This window comes from Chiloscyllium punctatum, chromosome 22, assembly GCF_047496795.1.
Source record: "Chiloscyllium punctatum isolate Juve2018m chromosome 22, sChiPun1.3, whole genome shotgun sequence".
Classification (NCBI taxonomy): Eukaryota; Metazoa; Chordata; class Chondrichthyes; order Orectolobiformes; family Hemiscylliidae; genus Chiloscyllium; species Chiloscyllium punctatum.
The window spans coordinates 57,174,372-57,196,025 of record NC_092760.1 but is presented as its reverse complement, the minus strand read 5'-3'; the positions used below and the strand labels follow the sequence as shown (position 1 = coordinate 57,196,025).

The 21,654-nt window shown below is 38.1% G+C and overlaps 1 protein-coding gene across 13 annotated transcripts in view; it reads left to right on the top strand.

Moving 5' to 3' along the window:
- Nucleotides 1–21,654, top strand: part of sox6 (SRY-box transcription factor 6) — a 641,917-nt gene that overhangs the window by 203,737 nt on the left and 416,526 nt on the right. For 2 of the 13 annotated variants that reach the window (XM_072592370.1, XM_072592369.1), the window contains exon 1: nt 18,490–18,896. The exons of the other annotated variants lie outside the window; for them this stretch is intronic. In XM_072592370.1, the coding sequence (XP_072448471.1) occupies nt 18,820–18,896 (77 nt within the window). In that variant the 5' untranslated portion in view covers nt 18,490–18,819. Of the gene's footprint in view, nt 1–18,489; nt 18,897–21,654 lie in introns of those variants that run through there. 13 annotated transcript variants of the gene reach the window in all.

The window sequence follows — 21,654 nt, the reverse complement described above, 5'->3', positions numbered from 1 at the left end:
CCCCTGACACCCCACAGCCTGTCAATCATCGACAAGGCACAAGTCAGGAGTGTGATGGAATACACTCCACTTCCCTGGATGGAGGAGCTCCAATGACACTCAAGAAGCTTAACATCATCCAGGACAAAGCAGCCCACTTGGTTGGCATCACAAACACTCCCTTTCAGCACCTCTCAGTAGCAACAGTATGTACTATCTACAAGATGCATGCAGAAATTCACCAGACGTCCTCAGATAGCACCTTCCAAACCCGTGACCACTTCCATCTGGAAGGATACGGGCAGCAGATACATGGGAACACCACCATCTGCAAGTTCCTTTCCAAGTCATTCACCAGCCTGACTTGGAAATATATTGCTGTTCCTTCACTTTGGCTAGATCAAACTCCTGGAATTCGCTCCATAATGGATTGTGGGTCTACCTCCAGTACACGGCCTGCAGCAGTCCATGGGCTGCAGTGCCACCTTCCCAAAGACAACTAGAGATGGGCAATAATGGCTGGCTGAGCCAGCAATGCCTACATCACATGAAAAAAACATATTATATGGTCATTTGCACTTTGCAGGTTGTAGAAGCTTGCTATGTCCAAACAAGTTTCTGTTTCCTACATTAAAATAGTGACTATACAGCAAATATTCATCATTGGCTGGAAAACATTTTGTGATGTCCTAAGGTTGTGAAAGGTGCTAAAAAATTTAAATCTTTGCCTCTTTCATAATTTTACCCCAAGTACTTACATAATGGAAGAATAGAGATTTTTTTTGAACATTGCATAGATTAATGAAGGAATTAATTGCTACAAAATTGTTTTGTCTTTCTTTGTCAGTTTAATAATGCAAATTAATGTAACTCCATGCATGGTGATCAAAACAGAAGAAAAGGCTTAATTGAAATAAAGTGAAGGAGAGGGGATTAAAAAGCCTTAGCTACAAGTAATCATTTCATTTCAGCCTCAGTTGTACATGGACTGATTCAGAAGTAAGGAAATGTGCATGAAGAGCTTCAAGGAAGTTACTGGTGGCTGTATATTGCAGCAAAATAATTCTCATCATTTCCTTACCAAGATGTGACTGGAACTTAATGGAGACTGTGCTTTTTAATTCCTCTATTAACAATTGTGATTGGTTTGTTCCAAAAACTCAACAAATTTAAAAACATTGAGTATTACTGGTATTTTAAAATGTCACATGAGCATGTGTCATAATGTCAAATGTCTTGTGATTGAAAAAGTGAATGGACTGTCTAGTTGGAAATTGGACAGGTCCTTTGGCTACATACCCATGGACTATGACAGACAGAGAATGAATCCACTTTTTCTTTGCTGGGAGACTTCTAGCTAATCACCTTATGAATGTTCATGGTACTTGTGACTGCAATTAGAAGAAAATTATGATTATATGTACTAATAAACAACCTACCTGTGGGGCAACAGCCAGTGACGGGAACCAATATTTTCTCCCTTATCGTTAATAAGACTGCCAGTTAAGAGCCTGGGATTTATCATTTTACATTGTGTATCGTGGGTTACAATGTTACGAGTATGTTGGAATGTGTGACTCTATGGCATCTGAGAACTAGAGTCTACCAGTCACATCCTGAATAAATGTATATGCAGAAAGTGTAAGCTGGAACGGCTTGAACTCTGACTTTTGGAGCTCAAGCAGCAACTGTGGTGCATATGTGATGTTTGAGAATTTTGTTGATAGTATATTTGTAGGACTGAGCATCCCAATGATTGAAGTTATGAAGGCAGAGAATGAGTGGGTAGCCACCAGCCAGTGAAGGAGGACCATGTGGCTAGTGCAGGAGTTCCCTTTCCCTCAAGGCATCACAATCTTAAATTGATATTTACTGGTGAGGATGATTGTTCATCTGAGGAGTTTAGCTAGCGGGGATGGAGGAACATTAGGAAACCAAAAGTGATAGGGCATTTTATTTTTCTGGAAATGCAGAGGATTTTTTTTGTAGCTGCAGGTGTGAATTCAGCATGGGATGTTGCCTCCTTGGTGAACAGGAGTACACTTTGCAGGGAGATGGTGAGCAGTCAAAGGTCATGGTCCATATTATTACTAACTATTTCTGTGGAAAGAGAGATGGAGACCAAATGATAGTTATCTTTGGATTTTTCCCAGTGTCATGCACTCATGAGCACATCATAGAGATTAGGCAACAAAGCAAATGAATGCACAGGCCAAAAAGATAGTGCAGAGGGAAGCTTTAGTTTCTTGGGACATTAGAACCAGTTCTGGGACAAGTGAGACCTACACCTCACCAGGACTGGAGCAAAGTCTTCATGCTGACGTGGAGGGTTTAAACCAACTTTAGAGGTAAATGAGATGTAGCATTAAGAAGAGTCAAAGCGCAGAAAACATTGAGAAAGGTGGATAGTATTTGGCGAAGGAATAATAAAATTATCATGTGGGGTCAGATGAAGAGGAAATGCAGGTTTGCAGTATATGTATATCAATGTTTGGAGGATGATAAATAAGATCAGTGAGCTGCAGGCACAAATAACTGCTTGGGAACATGATGAGCTGGTGATGGCAGTGACCTACTCAAAGTGGGGCAGAACTGGAAGCTAAATATTGCTGGATACAAAGTGTTCAGGAAAAATAAGAAAGAAAGTAGGAGGAATGGCAATATTGATCAAGAAAGAAATTATTGCTTTGTAGAGATAGGATGTTGTAGTGTAGATAAGGGCAGAACATATTTAGGAACAGTTAACAACTAATATATACCATTACATTTTTGGGTGTGTTCCTTCAGTCACCAATATTGGGAGTGTTGTAGAACAACAAATCTGTACACAAGTTATAGTTAAGTAAGTGATTTTGAGAACTTTAATTATCCTAATATAAACTTGGGCAATTTTGTGCACCATAAAGCAGAAGAATTTCTGAAGTGTGTTGGGAAGAATTTTTTCATTATAAATTTCAGAACCAATCAGGAAAAGGGTTTTGCTGAATCTAGTACTGTGGAGTGAGGTAGGTCAAATGTATTAAATGCTCGTAGGGGAATATTTAGAGAACAGTGATTATAATGTCAGAATGTTTTTTTTAATTAGCTATGGAAAAGGACAAGGAGCAATCTAGATTAGAAATACTTAATTGGTGGTGAGCCAATTTCAGTGGGTTGAGAATGAGTCTGTTTTAGAAAAATTGGAATTAAAAATTAGCAGGCAACATGTTTAAGAGTCATGGACTGCACAGTAGAGAGTAGGGGTCAAACTGCATTTTTTTAAAGTACACCTCTTGAGATTTTCTCTTGGTTTATGTTTTGATTTTTTTCAATTACATTTTTGTTTCCAGGAGCTCTTTTATCATTCTTTATAATTTTTCCATTTGGTGAGGCAGTCATGTGCAACCATTCCCACCACTTTTGTCACAAAAACCAAAATAAAATACTGCAGATACTGGAGACCTGAAGTAAAACAAGAGGGTGCAGATAAAGTCAACTAATCTGGCAACTACAATGGAGAGTAAAATGTTTTAGATCCCAAAATGACCTTTCTTTTTCAATGAAGCTTCCTTCTGTATTTGTTAACATATGGAGGAAGCATATTTAGGACATTCTCAATAGTCCAAAGATTCATTAAACTTCAAGCCGCAACAGGCGAGAAAAGCATTAACTTCCTGGACACCAGTTTTTAAATTGGCACAAGTCGACAAGCATTAGTTTGCTACAAATTTTTTTTTTAGAAAATAACTGACACACACTTGCATACACAAAAGGATATCCTACAAAGCACAGTTTCCATAGATTGATCACAAATAAACAGTTGTGTATTTGTCCCCCAAATAGTCACTGCATCTCAAGTAATTCACAGTATGTGAGACACTTTGAGAAATGATGATACAAATACAAACCTTTACATTAAGTTCAATATTAAGTTACGGCACTCATACAATAGCATTTACTGCATTTATCCTCCAAGTAGTGGCATCTGAACTATTCAGCCTTAAGCAAGAGATTCCATTTTTGCAAGGAATTTATTACCTCACTTTTCCTCGTTAATTAGCTGGGTATTCTTCTGGTTAAAGGTTCTAAATTTCTGTCTCCCCTTTGCAGGCCCTCCCTTACCTTTGCAGCCACTGCTTCCCCTTCATAGCCCCTCTCCGCAGTTTACAGCCTCATTGTCTCAACAGTCCCTCAAGCCTTTGGCCTTCCTCTCCAAGCTCCAATTCGCCAGCATTGGCATGGCCCCACCCACATTTTGGTGGTTTTACAATCTAAATTCTGGGTCCTTATCCCATATGTTTTGAGCATTTGTCAAGATACATTCGCTCAAGGACAAAAAGATAGGCAATTAAAGCCAGCACTTGCTTGATGATAAAAGCAATTCGAAGTAAGATGAAGCAGCTAAAAGGAGTGTATGGCAAATGTCATAGGTTGACAACACGTGAGAACCAAGTTGACTAGAAAGTTCGGAGAGGTTGAAGAAGGAAAGAATGGAGGCAATTAGAGTATTGGAAGATACTAATAATTAACATTTAATGGGTCTAGAAGTTGTCTATAACTGTTTATAAGTAAAAGATTATCAAAAGAAGAGGTAGGCTTAATTAGGGATAAAACAAAATGCATGCAGGCAGAGGACATAGCTGAGGTACTAACTTAATGCTATGTGCATCATCTTCACAAGGAAAAAAACATTGCCAAAGCCCCTATGATAAAAGGAGGTTTTTGATATACAGGATAAGCTAAAAGTTGGTAAAATTAAATTATTAGAAAAGCTAGCTATACTTGAATTGAAAAATCAACAAAAATATGGATGCACTAATTATGAATTAAGTAGGGGAGCACATTGCAGAGATACTGGCTGTGTTTATCCAAACTCTCGTAGGTATAGAAGAATGCCAGAGGAATGATGAATTAAAAATATTAATCCTTGTTCAAAAACGCATGCAAGAATAGACTCAATAACTACAGTCTGTTTAACCTAAGTAGTGGGAATGATTTAGAAACAATTGGCCCAAATTTAACTCTCTGAAATGAACTGGTGGTACAGAGTCTCAGTGTTCAGCACAGCTGCCTTACAATACAAGCGACCCGAGTTTGATTCCAGCCTTGGGCAACTGTCTGTGTGGACTTTGCATGTTCTCCCTTTGTCTGTGTGGGTGCCCTGTAATCCTCTCATAGTCCAAAGATATGCTAGTTGAGTGGATTGGTTATGCTAAATTGTCCCGTATTGTCCAGGGATGCGCAGGCTACACGGATTAGCTATGGGAAATGCAGGGTTACAGGGATCAGGTGAGATGTTCTTTGGAGGTTTGGTGTATACCTGATGGACTGAATCACCTCTGGCTGTACTGTAGGGATTCTTTTAATCAATTTTGAATGGGTTAAAATTAAATCAATAATTCAGGATAAAGGTGAATTAATTAATGAAAACCAGCATGGAATTGTTAAAGCCAAATTAGTTTTAACCAACTTGCTTGAGCTTTTTGATGAGGTATTAGGAAGGATTGATGAGGATAATGTGGATTTCCTAAACACGTGGACATAGATATGAGCAAACAAATTAGGAGCAGGAATAAGCCACTCAATCTGTTAAACCAACTCCACCATTCAATAAGTTCGTGGCTGGATCTAATTATGTTTCCACCCACCCCTGATAACTTTTCATCTCCTTGTTTATGAAGAATTTATCTACCTTTGCCTTAAACATAGTCAAAGACTATTCTCCTACTGCATTTTGAGGAAGAGATTTCCAAACACACTCACCCCTACATGAGGAAAACATTTCTCCTCATCTCCATCTTAAAAAGGTAATCCTGTATTTTTATTTAAACAGTGACCTATTCTCTATTCTTCCACAAGATGAAACATTTTTTCCACATCCATTATATCAAAACCCTCAGGATTTTATATTTCAATCAAATTGCCTCTTACTCTTCAGCCTCGCTATTTTTTTCTCATAAGTCCATCCATGATTCTAGGTATTAATCTGGTAATCCTTATCTAGATAGCTTCCAACCTATTTACATCTTTCCTTGAATAAGAGACCAATTTTGTGCACAGTATACTCACCTGTTATAACTAATGCACAATCTCCCAATCTTTGTATGCAACTCTCCTCACAATAAATGATAAACTTTGTTTATTGTGAATGCTACCATCATTTGGAGCATTGAGCATGCATGCACAGGAACATCACTAACCAGCAGTGGAGTGGCTATCATTCATATCATGCGTATCATGCATATGGCACTGCTGCTATAATCACACTGTGGCTTCCCTTCCTGCTGAACAGTGACTTTTTCCCCTCATCCCTCCTCAGACTGAATCAGTGCGAACAGCTGGGAAGGGATGTGTAAAGGTGTGGCAGTCTGCACATGCATTGGCACTGATATCACTGCGCATAGAATGTGATGATGCACAGATGAATATTGAACCGTGTTGCGGCCAACTGTTGTCATTGGCCCTATCTGCTCAAGCATCACCAGCCATTTGGTGTTGGGAGTATTAGGTTTATAAATGATAAATTTCTGCTAAATTATTTGCTGCACCTGTATTATAATCTTTCTAATTAATGCACTGAGACACTCAAATTTCTCTGTTTCTCAGAACTCTGTAATTTCTCACCATTTAGATAATGTGCTTCATTTTAATTCTTCCAGTCAAAATTGACATTTTCCATCTTTATACTCCATTTAGCTAACTCACTTAACCAATCCAAATATTTTTATGGATTTCTTATGTCCTCCTCACAATTTACTTCCCTACTTATCCTTGTATCAGCAAATTTAACAAGGATACATTCATCTTTTAATCTAAGGTTGTAAAAAATTGAGGCTCTGACCACTGTGGCACAACACTGGTTGCATCTTGCCAACCAGAAATGACTTACTTGTGGCTTTTTTGTTGTTAGCTGCCAATATTCTAACATGCCGATATGTTACGTCTTACATGCTAAGCTTTTAATATATGCAATAATATTGACGTAGCACCTTATCAAAGACCTCTAAAAGTCTAGATACCATTCATCCAATGATTCCCCTTTATCGGTTACGCATATTACTTCCTCAAGGAGAAGAGTAAGTGGAGACTATATGTTCAATGTTTTCAATATCATAAAAATTCTAGAAATTGTATTTAAGGAGAAATTGTTTCCTTTGGCAGTGGGTCAAGAACCAAAGGGCAGAGATTTAAACTGATTCGCAAAAGGATCAAAGACAATATGAGAAAATGTATCTTTATACATGAATGGACAGGTTCTGGATTGGATTGGGGAGGAGTTTGGAAGCAGATTTAACAATGATATTTAATAGTGAATTAGATAAGCAGATAAAAAATGCAAATCACATTATAAAGGCGATGAGTGGAACCTGCCTTTCGCTCTTGCAGAGAACATGCATGAATGCCCCTGGCTGAATGGCCTCCTGGACTTTGATTATCTGCTGCTATTCATTGCCATGACCATTAGGTTGAATTAAGACTGAATACCAGGCTGAGAATGCAGTTAGTATGGTTCTACTATATAATAGTTAGAATAAACACAATTGTCTAAAGCTGCAAGGTTTTGCCGTGGCTTGATTAGAACAAGATCTTCTCCCACACAAAGGGACTTGGGAGAACTTGTGCGTGAAACATGAAAAGCTAGCATGCAGATGTAGCAGGTAATCAGGAAGACTAGTGGAATTTTGGCCTTTATTTCAAGGGGGTTGAGATATGAGACTTAGGAAGTCTTATTGTAACTCTATAAGATACTGGCAAGACCACATTTGGAGTACTGTTGGTACAGTTTTGCCCCCTTATCAAAGAAGAGATGTCATTTCATTCGAGGCAGCTCAGTGAAGGTCCATGAGAATGATCCTTATTATGGAAGGATTGCCCTATGAGCAAAAATTAAACAGATTGAGACTCTCCTCATTGGCGTTTAGAAGAACGAGGTAATCTCATTGAGACATATGGAAGACAGGGGCTTGACAGAGTAAAGGCTGAGAGGATGTTTCCCCATGAGAAAGTCCAACAGGAGAGGGCATAGTCTCAGAATTAAGGGGCACCAGTTTAAGACTGATGAGGAAGAATTTCTTCTCTCAGAGGATTGTGAGTCTTTGGAACTATTCGCCACAGAGATCTGTGGGGGCAGAGTTCTTGTGTATATTTAAGGCTGATATAGATGAATTCAGGAAAGGAATAAAGGGGTTTGGAGAAAGGGCAAGAAAATGGAAGTGAGGAGTATCAGATCAGCTATGACTCTATTGAATGGCAGAATTGAATTGAAAGGCCAATCAGCCTACTCCTGATCCTATTTCTTTTGGTCCTAAATGACCATAAATTGGCATTGATGCAACACTACAAAATGTGTTATGGAACACTTTGAATATGTAAAATGTATTGACAAAACTTCTAAAAATCTTTGAAGAAATTTAACTTTGTTCGTTTTAAATGGAAACAATGAGAGTAAAAGTTCTTTGATTTGTTAAGGAAAGTTCTGAAATTCCAAAATAGTTCCTGCTTTTATAATAGTCAACTCCTGTGTCTGCTGCTCATACATAATTGTTGCTACAATTCTTTATTCTCCAAGCCAGCTGCAAGCTGCCCTGGAATAAACTGATGTCTGCTGAAAATACAATGGCTCTCTGTAAAATCCAAATGTCTTGTGTATTGCCAACATAATAAACAACTGCCGCATGTGACAGTGCCCCACACTAATGTCCTTCACTGGGAGAGAGAGGATTGAAGACTTTAAATAACTTTATTAACTTTTGTTTCCTGTGTGATGATGGAATTTCTATGATCTAAATATTAACATGCAGCACTACACTACATAATGAGACTTTATCTGCCCTTTAAGAGTCAACTGTTGTTTGGAAGATATTGATGTGCATGGCTTTTATTCCTCTTCAATTTTCTCCTCTCTCTAAGACATGAAGGTGCTGTATGATGCTGTTGGTACTGATTGTTTTATCTCACCCAACTGATGTTGCAGAACACAATTTATGACTGGATGGGGTATCACAGTTAAGTCCAAACCTATCTAGAACTCAAAGAATTCTGTCGGAAATTGAACTAAATTCAGCAACAGGACCACCTGTCCAGTCTTGGAGACACCTTAACCTCAATACGATATATTTAAAAAATTCTGTATAAAATAGTTTTTAAAAGGATGGTTGCAATTGAGAACACAACTTGCTTAAATTACTATAAAGCAGTTTCATGTGAAGAATCTGTGCTTATTCAGTTGCTTAGTTGTTAACATTATCGGTTGGTCATTAATACCCAGCTGTTCTAGCTGATTCAGCTATAATATTTAGGTATGAAATTGCAGTCAATCACAAATTGCAAGGAGCCAACACTTTGTATTCCAGTACAAGGACAAGATACTGTAGATGCTGGAAAATTTTGATTAAAACAGATGATAATGTAAATATTTAACTGATTTAGTAGCATGTATGGGGAGGAAAACAGTGTTAGCCTTTTAGATTGATGGTTCTGCATCAGTTCAGAAGTGCGTCAACTTAAATAATAAATGTTTCTTTCGCTACAGATGCTACCTGACCATCTGAGTATTTCCAATGTTTTCTCTTTTCATTTCTTGCAGCCAGGACGAAATGTATGGAATTGCAGTTATATTATGTGGCATTAATTTTTACAATGTCAGTTACTTATAGTTTTTAAAACCCTATGAATTTCATGCCTTCCACATTTATTGGGTGAGTTGTACAATTTCCTGAAAAACCAACTGATCAAAGAGCAATACGTGTAAATTATTCCTATGAGTTTGCACTCTGCAAATTTCAACTGCATCCAAGGTGTTCTCAAAGTAAAATACATGCAATTAATTGAGTATAGGAGATGGGTGGTCATGTTGCAGCTGTACAGGACGTTGGTTCGGCCACTTTTGGAATATTGTGCGCAATTCTGGTCTCCTTCCTATCGGAAGGATGTTGTGAAACTTGAAATGGTTTAGAAAAGATTTACAAGGGTGTTGCCAGGGTTGGAGGATTTGAGCTATAGGGAGAGGTTGAATAGGCTGGGGCTGGAGCATCAGAGGCTGAAGGGTGACCTTACAGATGTTTCTAAAATCATGAAGGGCATGGATAAGACAATTAGACAAAATCTTTTCCCTGGAGTGGGAGAGTCCAGAACTAGAGGGCGTAGATTTAGGTTGAGAGGGGAAAGGTATAAAAGAGACCTAAGGGGCAGCTTTTTCACACAGAGGGTGGTGTGTGTATGGAAGGAGCTGCCAGAGGAAGTGGTGGAGGCTAGTACAATTGCAACATTTAAAAGGTATCTGGATAGGTATATGAATAGAATTGGAGGGATATGGGCTGGGTGCTGGCAAGTGGGACTAGATTAGGTTGAGCTATCTGGTCGGCATGGATGAGTTCTGTCCTGTGCATCTCTATGACTCTATGATTCTAAGTAATCATGCAGATACTTTAGACCACCTGGCATCATTGTGGCTCAGAAGTGGGTACTGATTCTGATAGCGCCACATCAGGCATTTTTAAAAAATTCTTCCTGTCGATCAGAACAATGAGGTCGACTGCAGTAGCCATGCCATTTATCCAGCTCACATCAGCTAACCTAGCAAGAAGCTATATTTGAACCAGTAGACAGCCAGGCTTCTACGGCTCCATACAGTTTTCATTTACTAAGTCGTTCTTTCATCTTTTTGAAACAGAATTCAGATTTATGTTTGGCAACATTTTGTGAAACATAATTATAATTTACATAAAACATACAAGGCAAAAGCAGAGCAGTTGGCCCAATTAGTCTCCGTCCTTAATTTTGATACTAGCCACCAAAAATATTTGATTGTAGTTATATCTGTCTCTATGTGCACAACGTTGGATTTTTTTTCCAACATGTTTATTCAACCTCATGATTTTTATAGCATAAAGTGTAATGGTACAACTGCTGGATTCCAATCCTTTGAACAAATAACTCTGAATACCTACTGTTCAGTTTTCCTATTGTTATAGTGGCATGTCCATTATTAATGGCATGGCCCCCAAAGAATATCACAGAATATTTACCAGAATCTTTTTTAAAATTCTGATATTTTGACTTACAAATATGAAAAAAATCTGCTTAGGTATACGGGAGAGACAGAGACAGTAAACAGCTTTGTGGAAGGATTATTCAATATTTGGGGAGGGTGGAGGCTCTTGATTGACTCAGTTCCGGACTTTAACTGAGGGAATTACAATTTGTGATGGTATTTTTAATTGAGATGGGAGGAGGCATGAGTGGAGAATTATCACTGACACAAAATATGTGGGTAGAGTGGCCTGTTCTTGTGCCATGTAACCAATGTAATCTATGAATTCCCTTAACATTTGAGTGTCTCATCTTATTACTCTCAGCATTCTAAATGCAAGGGAATATAGCTAAATGTAATACACCCTGTCCTCAAAATTCAACCCTTTACATTTTGGCATCATTCTGGTGGTTTGGATGTGAATATAGGAGGTACAGTTAGTAAGTTTGCAGATGACACCATAATTAGAGGTGTAGTAGACAGTGAAGAAGGTTACTTTGGAGAACAACGGGATTTTGATCAGGTGGGCCAATGGGCCAAGGAGTGGCAGATGGAGTTTAATTTAGATAAGTGTGAGATGGTGTATTTGGGAGAGGCAAATTAGGGCAGGACTTATAGACTTAATGGTAAGGTCCTACGGAGTGTTGCTGAACAAAGAGACCTTGGAGTGCAGGTTCATAGTTCCTTGAAAGTGGAGTCACAGGTAGATAGGATAGTGAAGGAGGCTTTTGATATGCTTTCCTTTATTGGTCGGAGCATTGAGTATAGGAGTTGGGAGGTCACGTTGTAATTTTACAGGACATTGGTTGGGCTACTTTTGGAATATTGTGTGCAATTCTGGTCTCCCTCTGATTGGAAGGATGTTGTGAAACCTGAAAGAGTTCAGAAAAAAATTATAATAATCTTTCCAGTGTTGGAGGATTTGAGCAATTGGGAGAGGTTGAATAGGCTGGGGCTGTTTTCCCTGGAGTGTCGGAGGCTGAGGGGTGACTTTATAGAGGTTTATAAAATCATGAGGGGCATGGATAGGGTAAATAGACAAGGTCTTTTCCCTGGGGTGTGGGATTCCAGAACTAGAGGGCTTAGGTTTAGGGTGAGATGGAAAAGATTTAGAAGGAATTTAAGGGGAAACCTTTTCACACAGAAGTTGGTGTATGTCAGGAATGAGCTGTCAGAGAAAGTGGTGGAAGCTGGTATAATTACAACATTTAAAAGGCAGCTGGATGTGTATATGAATAGATAGGGTTTAGAGGGATATGGGCCAAGTGCTGGCAAATGGGACAAGATTAATTTTGGATATCTGGTTGCATGGTCGAGTTGGAGTGAAGGGTCTGTTTCCTTCGTGTACACCTCTATGACTCCATGACTCTAAGACTCTGCAGTGTACCCTCTGGTGCAGAAAACTGAAGACCGTACTCCACATAGAGTTTGATGAAAGTTCTATATGTCTAAAGCGTCACTTCCTGCATGTTGTATTTCACCTTTCCTGCACTGAGATAAAGGCCAATTGTTTGTTCATTTTCTGATTACTTTTTGTATCCATGCACTAGCTTTTTGTGATTTCTGTATCCATTACCCAAAACCTCTCCTCTCCTCCAAAGTCTATAATCATCTCATCATTCTAAAAATATTTCAATTTGTCTTCAAATCCAAAATGAATGACCTAACATTTCCTTCACATTGTGAATTCCTTCTACTATATTTCGCCCACTCACTTAGACATGGAAACATTTTATTTCATTGGCAACATTATGATGATCTGGAAGAAACTGATGATGCTGGATTGGGAATTGCATAATGGACAGCAATGGGAGATCCAGTAAGGTGCGGAGGTGGTAGCATAGTGGTAACATCACTGGACTATCCAGAACTACTGACTATTGTTCTGGGGTCATGAGTTTGAATCCCACCATGGCAGATGGTGAAATTTGAAATCAATAAAGCTAATGTAAAAGCCAACTGAGTCAACTCATTTCCTTCAAAGAAATATGTTATCCTTACCTGGCATGGCCCACATATAATTCCAAACCTACACTAACATTGTTGACTCTGTGAGCAATTAGACTTTGGTAACAAATGCGGGACATAACTGACAGTCATACCCCATGAATGAATAAAATGAATACAATAAGATACACTGAGAATGCTGTCTGGAGAACATGATGTGGAGGAATCGGTGTTCATATCGGGGAAGTAACAGAATAGGCAAAATTATTCACATGGTCTAACTAAAACTGTTTAATAAGCAAGCATGGCAATGTAGAGAATATTGGTGGGAAACAGTGGGGGTAAGTACAAGTTATCTATTGAGGGGCTATGGAACTCATTAATGGTAGCCAACTGGAAATAACCAGACTTCCAGAAATCGCCTGATGTATCAAAACCTACAAAATGATATGCAGCAAATATAGAGGCTGTTCTAAGATCAGTGGAACCTGTGAATGTTATTCAGTAGGATAAAGCACAGCATGGAAAGAATAACTATGGGATGTAACTATGATTAGTTTATTCTATAAATAAGGATTAACCAAGAAACATTGAGAAGGACCAGATTAATACTCTCGTTTGATGGGTGACAATTGAATATCTTGTTCATTTTGCCAACAGTCTTGAAGATGTCATCACTGGCAGTATATTGTCTGAGAGGATTTATAAATATAGAGAGATCAGATGACATAGCACTTGTAATGAAATTGTGTTTCAAACTTTTCCTGTCACCATATTACTGTATAATAAAGGTTGACTTGGACCAACTGACTTTTAACTGCAAGTGTCTCAAGTGAAGATTTATTTAGTGCTTATATGCCAGGTAAATTCCATGTATCTCTCCAAACTGAAACAAGTTGAATCTTAGCAAATGTAATCCAACTGTCTAAACTTTATTTTGTCTGTAAAGGAAAATTATGACAACCAGATGGTTGTGGGAAATGAACTATATTGGGCTGAACAGATGAATTTATTTATAATTTATTTACTGACCTGGGAGTCTTTGGTGCTGACAGTGGGTGTCTGAAATGGGAAGAGTTCCATGCCTTAGCACCAACATTCCTTGGCTAGTTGTGCTTCTCTTCCCCCGAGGTTTGGAGGGCTGTCATTCCACCATCCTCTTATTCTTGTATGAGTATAAGCAATGACCAAATTCAGGAATCGCTTTGGTTGATAGATAATAGGAAACATGGCAAGCTTTCTCTTTTATCACACCAGCACACCAGGACCAGATGCAGTGATCTATTTTTTAATCACCCTCGCTAAGATCAATGAAATTACTGCAGATCGAGGGTATTTTAAAGGATTGCTTTGAATCTTCCCACATTGTATGGCCTAGTATGGTACCAGGAAATTTATTAACAAGTATAACATTATGGAAATTATATCTCAGTCAATACATAAATTGTTTATTTTTCAAATCAGTAATGCAAAAAGCTGAATCTTTTAAATTAATGAACATTTTGTTTTGTTTCAATGTAGGTGATTATGCTATAGAGAAATAAATAGTGCAAACATGATAAGGCAAAACCAGCATATATATGTTTTGCACTTCTTTAGAAATAACCACTTCTGATTCCAATTAAGACTACTTATGATGGGTTTGTATAATTTGAATAAATGATCTCCTCACCAGGTTCTTCATAAAATTTTGAATGATGCTCAAACTGGCTGCATTGTTTTATGACCTGTTTTGTTATCACTTAACTGGTGGATTGCAAAAGTTGACCTTTGTTAGTCCCTAGCTATTGTTTGTAGATTGGTTGTACATTCCGCAGGCTGTGAAAGGCACATCTGCCATAGTGTTCTGGAAAACCTTCACAGCAAAGGCTAAAGGGGAGGCTGATCTGGAGATAGAAACAGAATCTCTTTTGCTTTTCAAATATTTGCCCGGCCTTCACAAGCTATTTGCCTTTGCCTGTTTACACTAGTTATTTAAGCATGCTTGAGCCAGATAGAGAGAGCAAGAGAGAAGCACGGTAAGATGGGGGAATAATGCACTCTGCTGACACTATTCATATCACAGCTGATCACAGGTATTAAGGTTTAGAGTTTAAGGATATAATGACAAAGTTTGTAATTAGTGAATCAAATTGGACCTGTTGAACTTCTGCACTTCTCCACTTTCAGTGACTTAACCTAAATGGTCCAATATTATTTTTCCAAACATTATATTTTTCAAAGTCATATTTTGAGCTGATGTGATGTGTTTAAATCATTTTGATAGTGAATTCAACTTTGAAAATGTTGGGGAAATTAGTATAGGCTCTTCTAGGTGTTGTGATGAACACCCTGATTTGGTCCTATGGAGATTTTGTCTTGTAGTACGACAAATGTCTTTAAATATCTACTCTGTGTAAGCAACAAAATAAATTTTTCTTAGGGAGCATCAGTTTCATTTTTTTCTTGATAAATAAGGGTAGTTAACCTTCATATGTTATGGTCAAAGGTTTGCTGTATGATATTACTGTGACAGAGAAGGACATCTATACATTTTGAATTGTATAAATGCCCACATTTTTAATAGCTATTTATGAAACGTGGAAGGACACTTTAAATTTGGGGTACAGCAGGCAGCTAGAGTATACCTGGCTGGGATAGAATTCACACATTTTGTGTATGACTCAAATTGTGTTATGGAAAACTGTTCCACAGATTCTGGCAATCAATCTAGTCAACCTCAATGTGGTAGCACTTTTAATTGCAAACCATTAGCATTGATTTCACTGGAAGCCGTTTGTGATAGATCTCAGTCTATTAAAGCGAGCAGATCATCAGTTTATTTTCCTATTTGATGGAGACAGTCTCAGTGAGTCTCTAAATTCTACAGTGAGGGATGGATGTATCTGCTTGTGTATCAGATATTTTTTGTTCTCCATTGTCTATTTGATTTTTATATTAAAGATATGGTGAAAGATGAGACTTTTCTGAAGGGAGAGGTGTTATATTCTTTGATGGATAGCTCTGTAGGTATTAGTTGTTGATTCACAGGATAAATGTGATCGCCTTTTCCCAGTACACTAGTTCTTCCAATACCATCATTACAGGGGCTGGATACTCTATGCTAATAGATTAAACCTCATGTGTAAGTTATATCCCAGATGTTTGTTAAGAATGGAGTAAAATGTAAGTTCTTTACATTTTGTATCTAATGAGAAATGAGTCACAAGTTCTATAATCAGTCAAATCTGTTATATTGATTTTCCACTACTGTCTACGTCTATATAAGCAATTTCTAGGTTGTGCCCTAATTCATATTGTCTGATAGAGTGCTTTTCTGCAATGAAAATATTAAGAGAATGTGAGAAGACTTAGGTGAATTTAGTAAGTTAATTGCAATAATGTGGGTTTCTGTTTGGGTTTTGGCCAATAATACATTACCAGATATTGTCTACATGAAGTCATGCTCCAGTTTTTAAGGAGGGAGGACTCATTTACAGGCATAATTGCTGGCACTGAGAACTAGATAAACCATCTTAAACTTAACTCTAATATTAGCTGGGTGATACTGCAACAAAAGTAAAGGACAATTCACCTGCAATTTTCTAATAAGTTCATTCTCTTTAGTTCAAGGAAATAAAAATTATATTTCATAGTCAGTCAATATAGTTAGATATAGCCATTACCTACACATGACTTCAAATGCCACGCTAACACTCACCATTATCTGTTTTCTTGTATGCATTGATTTAGGCTTTTGATTACATTACATGGAAAAGCATTTTTTAAATAAATATCACCATATAACAACCTTGATCAGTTTAAGCCAGTTTCAGATATTAAGTGTAGTTTTACTCATACTCAAAGTCACATCTATTTTTTGTACTGATTATGTTACAGGATTTCACTATAACAAAGAGTTTTCCAGCTCTTCTGCATATAGTTTACTATTGTTGGCATCATATAAGCTCCAGTGCTAAATGCTCACTAATGCACACTCCAACATAGGTAGCTTCATAATTTCCCTAATTAAATGTTTTAAATTAAATCTTTTTACTAATTATCAGTGACAAATTGAAGGAATATGAAACATTTTCCATCAGTTTTCCTTGCTTTAAATTTCTTAAATAATTTTACTAAATATATCATTCTCTGTAATTAATAGCTGCCTATATCCATTATTTTACTTCATGTTGTTTTATTTGCATAATACAAGACTTCAGTCTACTAAGAATAATGGGTGTGGTCTGCAAGGCTTTTCATTTCATTAATAACTATGGCTGTTTTGGTCTGCTATGGGTAGAACAGTTAGTATTTGATTTTAACAAGTGATGTGTCAGTGGACTATGGCAGTAAAATTCTCTCTCCTTGGACTTTCTTTGCTGCAAAGTGTTGACAGTTAATTCCAGCAACAACAACGGGAAGGCCAAATGTCCATTTCTTGTTATTTTTAGTCAAATTAGATCAATTTTTCAGAACAACGTAAGTAGAGGAGGGCCTTGCCGTAACTAATGAACTATTGTCCATTCTGTTATGAGTACAGAGGAGTTTAATCGAAATAGTGTTCAAGGTAATTTCCTCAATTTGTCTCAGCAGAAATCTAATTATGATTTGTGCACGAAAAGGGCACAAAACCTCTTTTCTTTGTGCGACATGCTGAGAGTCTTTCTTTTTCAGTATGTGTGCCTGAACCCAGTTCAAACTTGCACTTTTTTTTGTTTTTAGAAAAGGATACAAGGTTTGTGGAGGAACATTGGCCCACTCTGTTGAAGCATCCCAGATGTTTGAAGGGCAGTGGTACCAATTCAAGTATCTGGCTTTCTGTTGCCAGCAATGACTTCATGGTTAATCGATGCGCTAGAGTCCACAAAATAAGGCACAGTGCTCCAAACAATGGTCACGATGCCTACTTCCTTTTCACATTTCTGCATGCAATGATGTTCTGCGTTCATCTCCTTTCCGGTGGCTGGCTAAATTCGCCAAGTTTAATTTGCAATTGTTAGCATTTTGATTTTGGCTTGCCTTTTTGTGTGTGTGTTTTTTTTACAGATTTCCTTTTTACCCTATCCACTAATTATTCCCTCAATCAAAGAAACTTGTTTTTTTTTCTTCACCTCCCCCCCCCCCCCCCTCCTTTTGGCATCATCTCTCTCTCACTCTCTCTCTTTTGCTAGCCATTTTATTGTGGGCTGTGGGAGATTTTACACTTGATTTGTTGAATTTGAGCTCTTTGCTGTAAACTCGCACCACACAGAAGAAACTATCTTTATAAATGACAAAATGGACCTGGCCTGAATGGCGCTTTGTTTACTGTTTTCCTAGAAGGGCCCCTCTATATTTCATCTGTCAAAGTTGCTTTTCTTTCTTTCAACAATGCTTGATTGTTTTCACGAAAATTCAGGTTCCATAGACAGGAGAATTCAGTATTATATTTTCCTGCCAAATTCCGATCTCTGTTTTCCTTCCCCTGCGCTCACAAAGGGCTCATAACTTACTGTCAACTGTGAGGCAAACCACAAAGCTCCACTGTTGCTCAGCAAATAGGCACTATTGGATGATGGCTCGATTGGCTGTAAAGTTTGCTTAACTAAGGCAGCAGTGGCAGAAGCCACGTTAGGCACTGATTCTTCCGAAAGACTTGCCACTTATTCACCCTTGGATCAATTGTATCTTTCTCCTTTTTTTGGTTAGTGAGGAGGAAAGGCTACTTTTTATTGATCAAAGGAGCCCTGAATAAGTTTATCCATACCCCCGCCCCCCACCCCCTCGCCTTCCTTCCTGTGGATGAGTACAAGAAAAAGGTTTGGGGTGGTTTATTTCAATCAGCGATTCAAGCAGAGCTCGGCCGCAGTGACAATGGCTTGCAGTGATTCATAAGGTAGGCAAGACGACCCTGAGGTGTTATGCCGTCAAGTTCTGAAGTGCTGGATGCTGCGATAGGCCAAAGCAGAAAAGGAAAGTGGGAGAACGGCGACTCTATGTAAGTGAACCTCAGTTGTTTAGTGGGCAAGTTTGTCAGCCGGTCAGTCAGGTTTATCAGTTAGATGTTTTAAAAATAATTCCAAGTACATTTTTGCCTTCTCAGTAATAAATCTCAAAATTGTCTGCTTGATTCACGCTATTTGAATATTTCAGAATGTGCTGTGGTTTTATTTTAATATTTTTGTGGGACGATGTGACTGGTTTGGAGATGAGTGACATTCATGATTGCAATCAGTTCTGAGCTGAACGTACCCTGACGTAATTTAATATCACGGTAACTTGTACTGCTGCCTCGGTGATAGGCGTGCTGCTGTGCTGTGTTTAAAGCGATGGTATCCCTTTCCCAATTATCACCGTGTCATTTTGAGGGCTTTTTGAAAAAAAAACAAAATGTTAATAAAAGTAACATAATAGTAAATTAGTCAACTCTTTTTAACTGACTGCCTTCAAAAAGGTATAATGGATTATTAGAGGACAGCATAGAGTTATTTAGTAGTGACTAGTCACAATAGAATAATTCTTAAAATTCAAAAAGATTTTAAAAGCTAGTGGTCTTTTAAATAATGACTAGCCAGTTAGGATTCATTACACAGCAACAACAGATAAAAAGAATCGGAATAGAGATTTTAAAAAATAAATGTTTTGTCTGTATTTGAACAATGAGGTTTAATTTGAGATTTCAATGTAAAAACAGGCCATTTCTGTTTCATGTCCTTGCTAACCCATGAGCAATCTTTGTTTGGGAAATCAGTACTTTTACTGATAAAACTGCTTTAATTTTCTTAAGTTTTTGATTTTGCGAGAGTACATCAACTCTTTTACAGTTGTGCAAGGATTATCCATCCCTGCTGTATCTCTTGATTTTAAAAAAAAGTTTATCCACCATTAATAAAGCTCACCTTATCAGTAATAGGCCCCAACACAAGGTTACGGCTCGAACTTATCTTTCGTCAGGCGAAAAAAAATCGAAGCGGGCTGTAAATCATGGAAAGTTAAACTATGGCAAATGACTGTTTTTACACATCGCCTGTAAAAAGACTGTGTCTCAACTGTATGCGAGCCACAGGTTTTCACTCAGGAAAATTTTGCTCCAAAGGGAACAACCTGTGCTTTCATACGCTGCACTCAGCCCTCCAACCCCTGTCAATGTAAACATTGTTCCTCTGACAGCACACTATTGTACCCAACATTTTTCCACAGCATGAAAAGAAGTTCAAACCAAGATTATATTTTTAGACCCAACATTAACTTGGCCTTATGAATTCTCAGCTTGTCTCAGCTTGTTTGTATTTCTGTTTTTATAATGATAGTTTTAACGGTCCGATTTTATATTGCTTGGCAATATACTAACATACAGTAACCCTTTCTCTTGTTTTCCAAAAAAAAAGTTCCAGGACAGGTAATTTGTAAAGCTTTCATTCCTTTCTGGTAAATTTGGAATTATTCTAAAGTCTCAACAAAGTTGGTAAACATCACCTTAAATATTCACTTAAATATGCATAGAAAATAATCAATACATTGCCCAAAGTGTGATAAGTTGCTGAATACAATGGGCATACCATGGTCAGATTAATAAACAAGCACATGGGGTGATGTAGAGGAGAGATTTAGTGTAAATGATATATCATAAATAGAGTGAAATACTATCCCACTGGATGTACATCATATCCTGCACAGGTCAAAAGTTGGCAATCAAACTGTTTGTTTGTTTGGCACATTCTCTATTAGTTGTACTCTTATTACAAGAGAAAATAATAGTTATATAGAGATTTTCTGTACCAAAACTTCAGTGGCAGCCCTTTTTGCGTTTTACTAATTTGACATTAGAACAAAGGGTCACACTTCATTTTCTTTGATGACAAACTTCAGTTAGTGCTGATGTACTCTGCCACACGTCCATCTGTCAGTAGCCATTAACAGATGTAACATTGCAGTCCAGTTTGACTAGGAAATGAATATAAAGGTGTGCAATCATTCATGTAGTCATAGAGTCATAGAGATGTACAGCATGGAAACAGACCCTTCGGTCCAACCTGTCCATGCCGACCAGATATCCCAACCCAATCTAGTCCCACCTGCCAGCACCTGGCCCATATCCCTCCAAACCCTTTCTATTCATATACCCATCCAAATGCCTCTTAAATGTTGGAATTGTACCAGCCTCCACCACTTCCTCTGGCAGCTCATTCCATACTAGTACCACCCTCTGTGTGAAAACATTGCCCCGTAGGTCTCTTTTATGTCTTTCCCCTCTCACACTGAACCTATGCCCTCTAGTTCTGGACTCCCTGACCCCAGGGAAAAGACTTTGCCTATTTACTCTATCCATGACCCTCATAATTTTGCAAACCTCTATAAGGTCACCCCTCAGCCTCCGACGCCCCAGGGAAAACGGCCCCAGCCTGTTCAGCCTCTCCCTGTAGCTCAGATCCTCCAACCCTGGCAACATCCTTGTAAACATTTTCTGAACCCTTTCAAATTTTACAACATCTTTCCAACAGGAAGGAGACCAGAATTACATGCAATATTCCAACAGTGGCTGAACCAATGTCCTGTACAGCCGCAGCATGACCTCCCAACTCCCGTACTCAATACTCTGACCAATAAAGGAAAGCATACCAAACGCCTCCTTAACTATTGTATCTACCTGCGACTCCACTTTCAAGGAGCTATGAACCTGTACTCCAAGGTCTCTTTGTTCAGCAACACTCCCTAGGACCTTACCATTAAGTGTATAACTCCTGCTAAGATTTGCT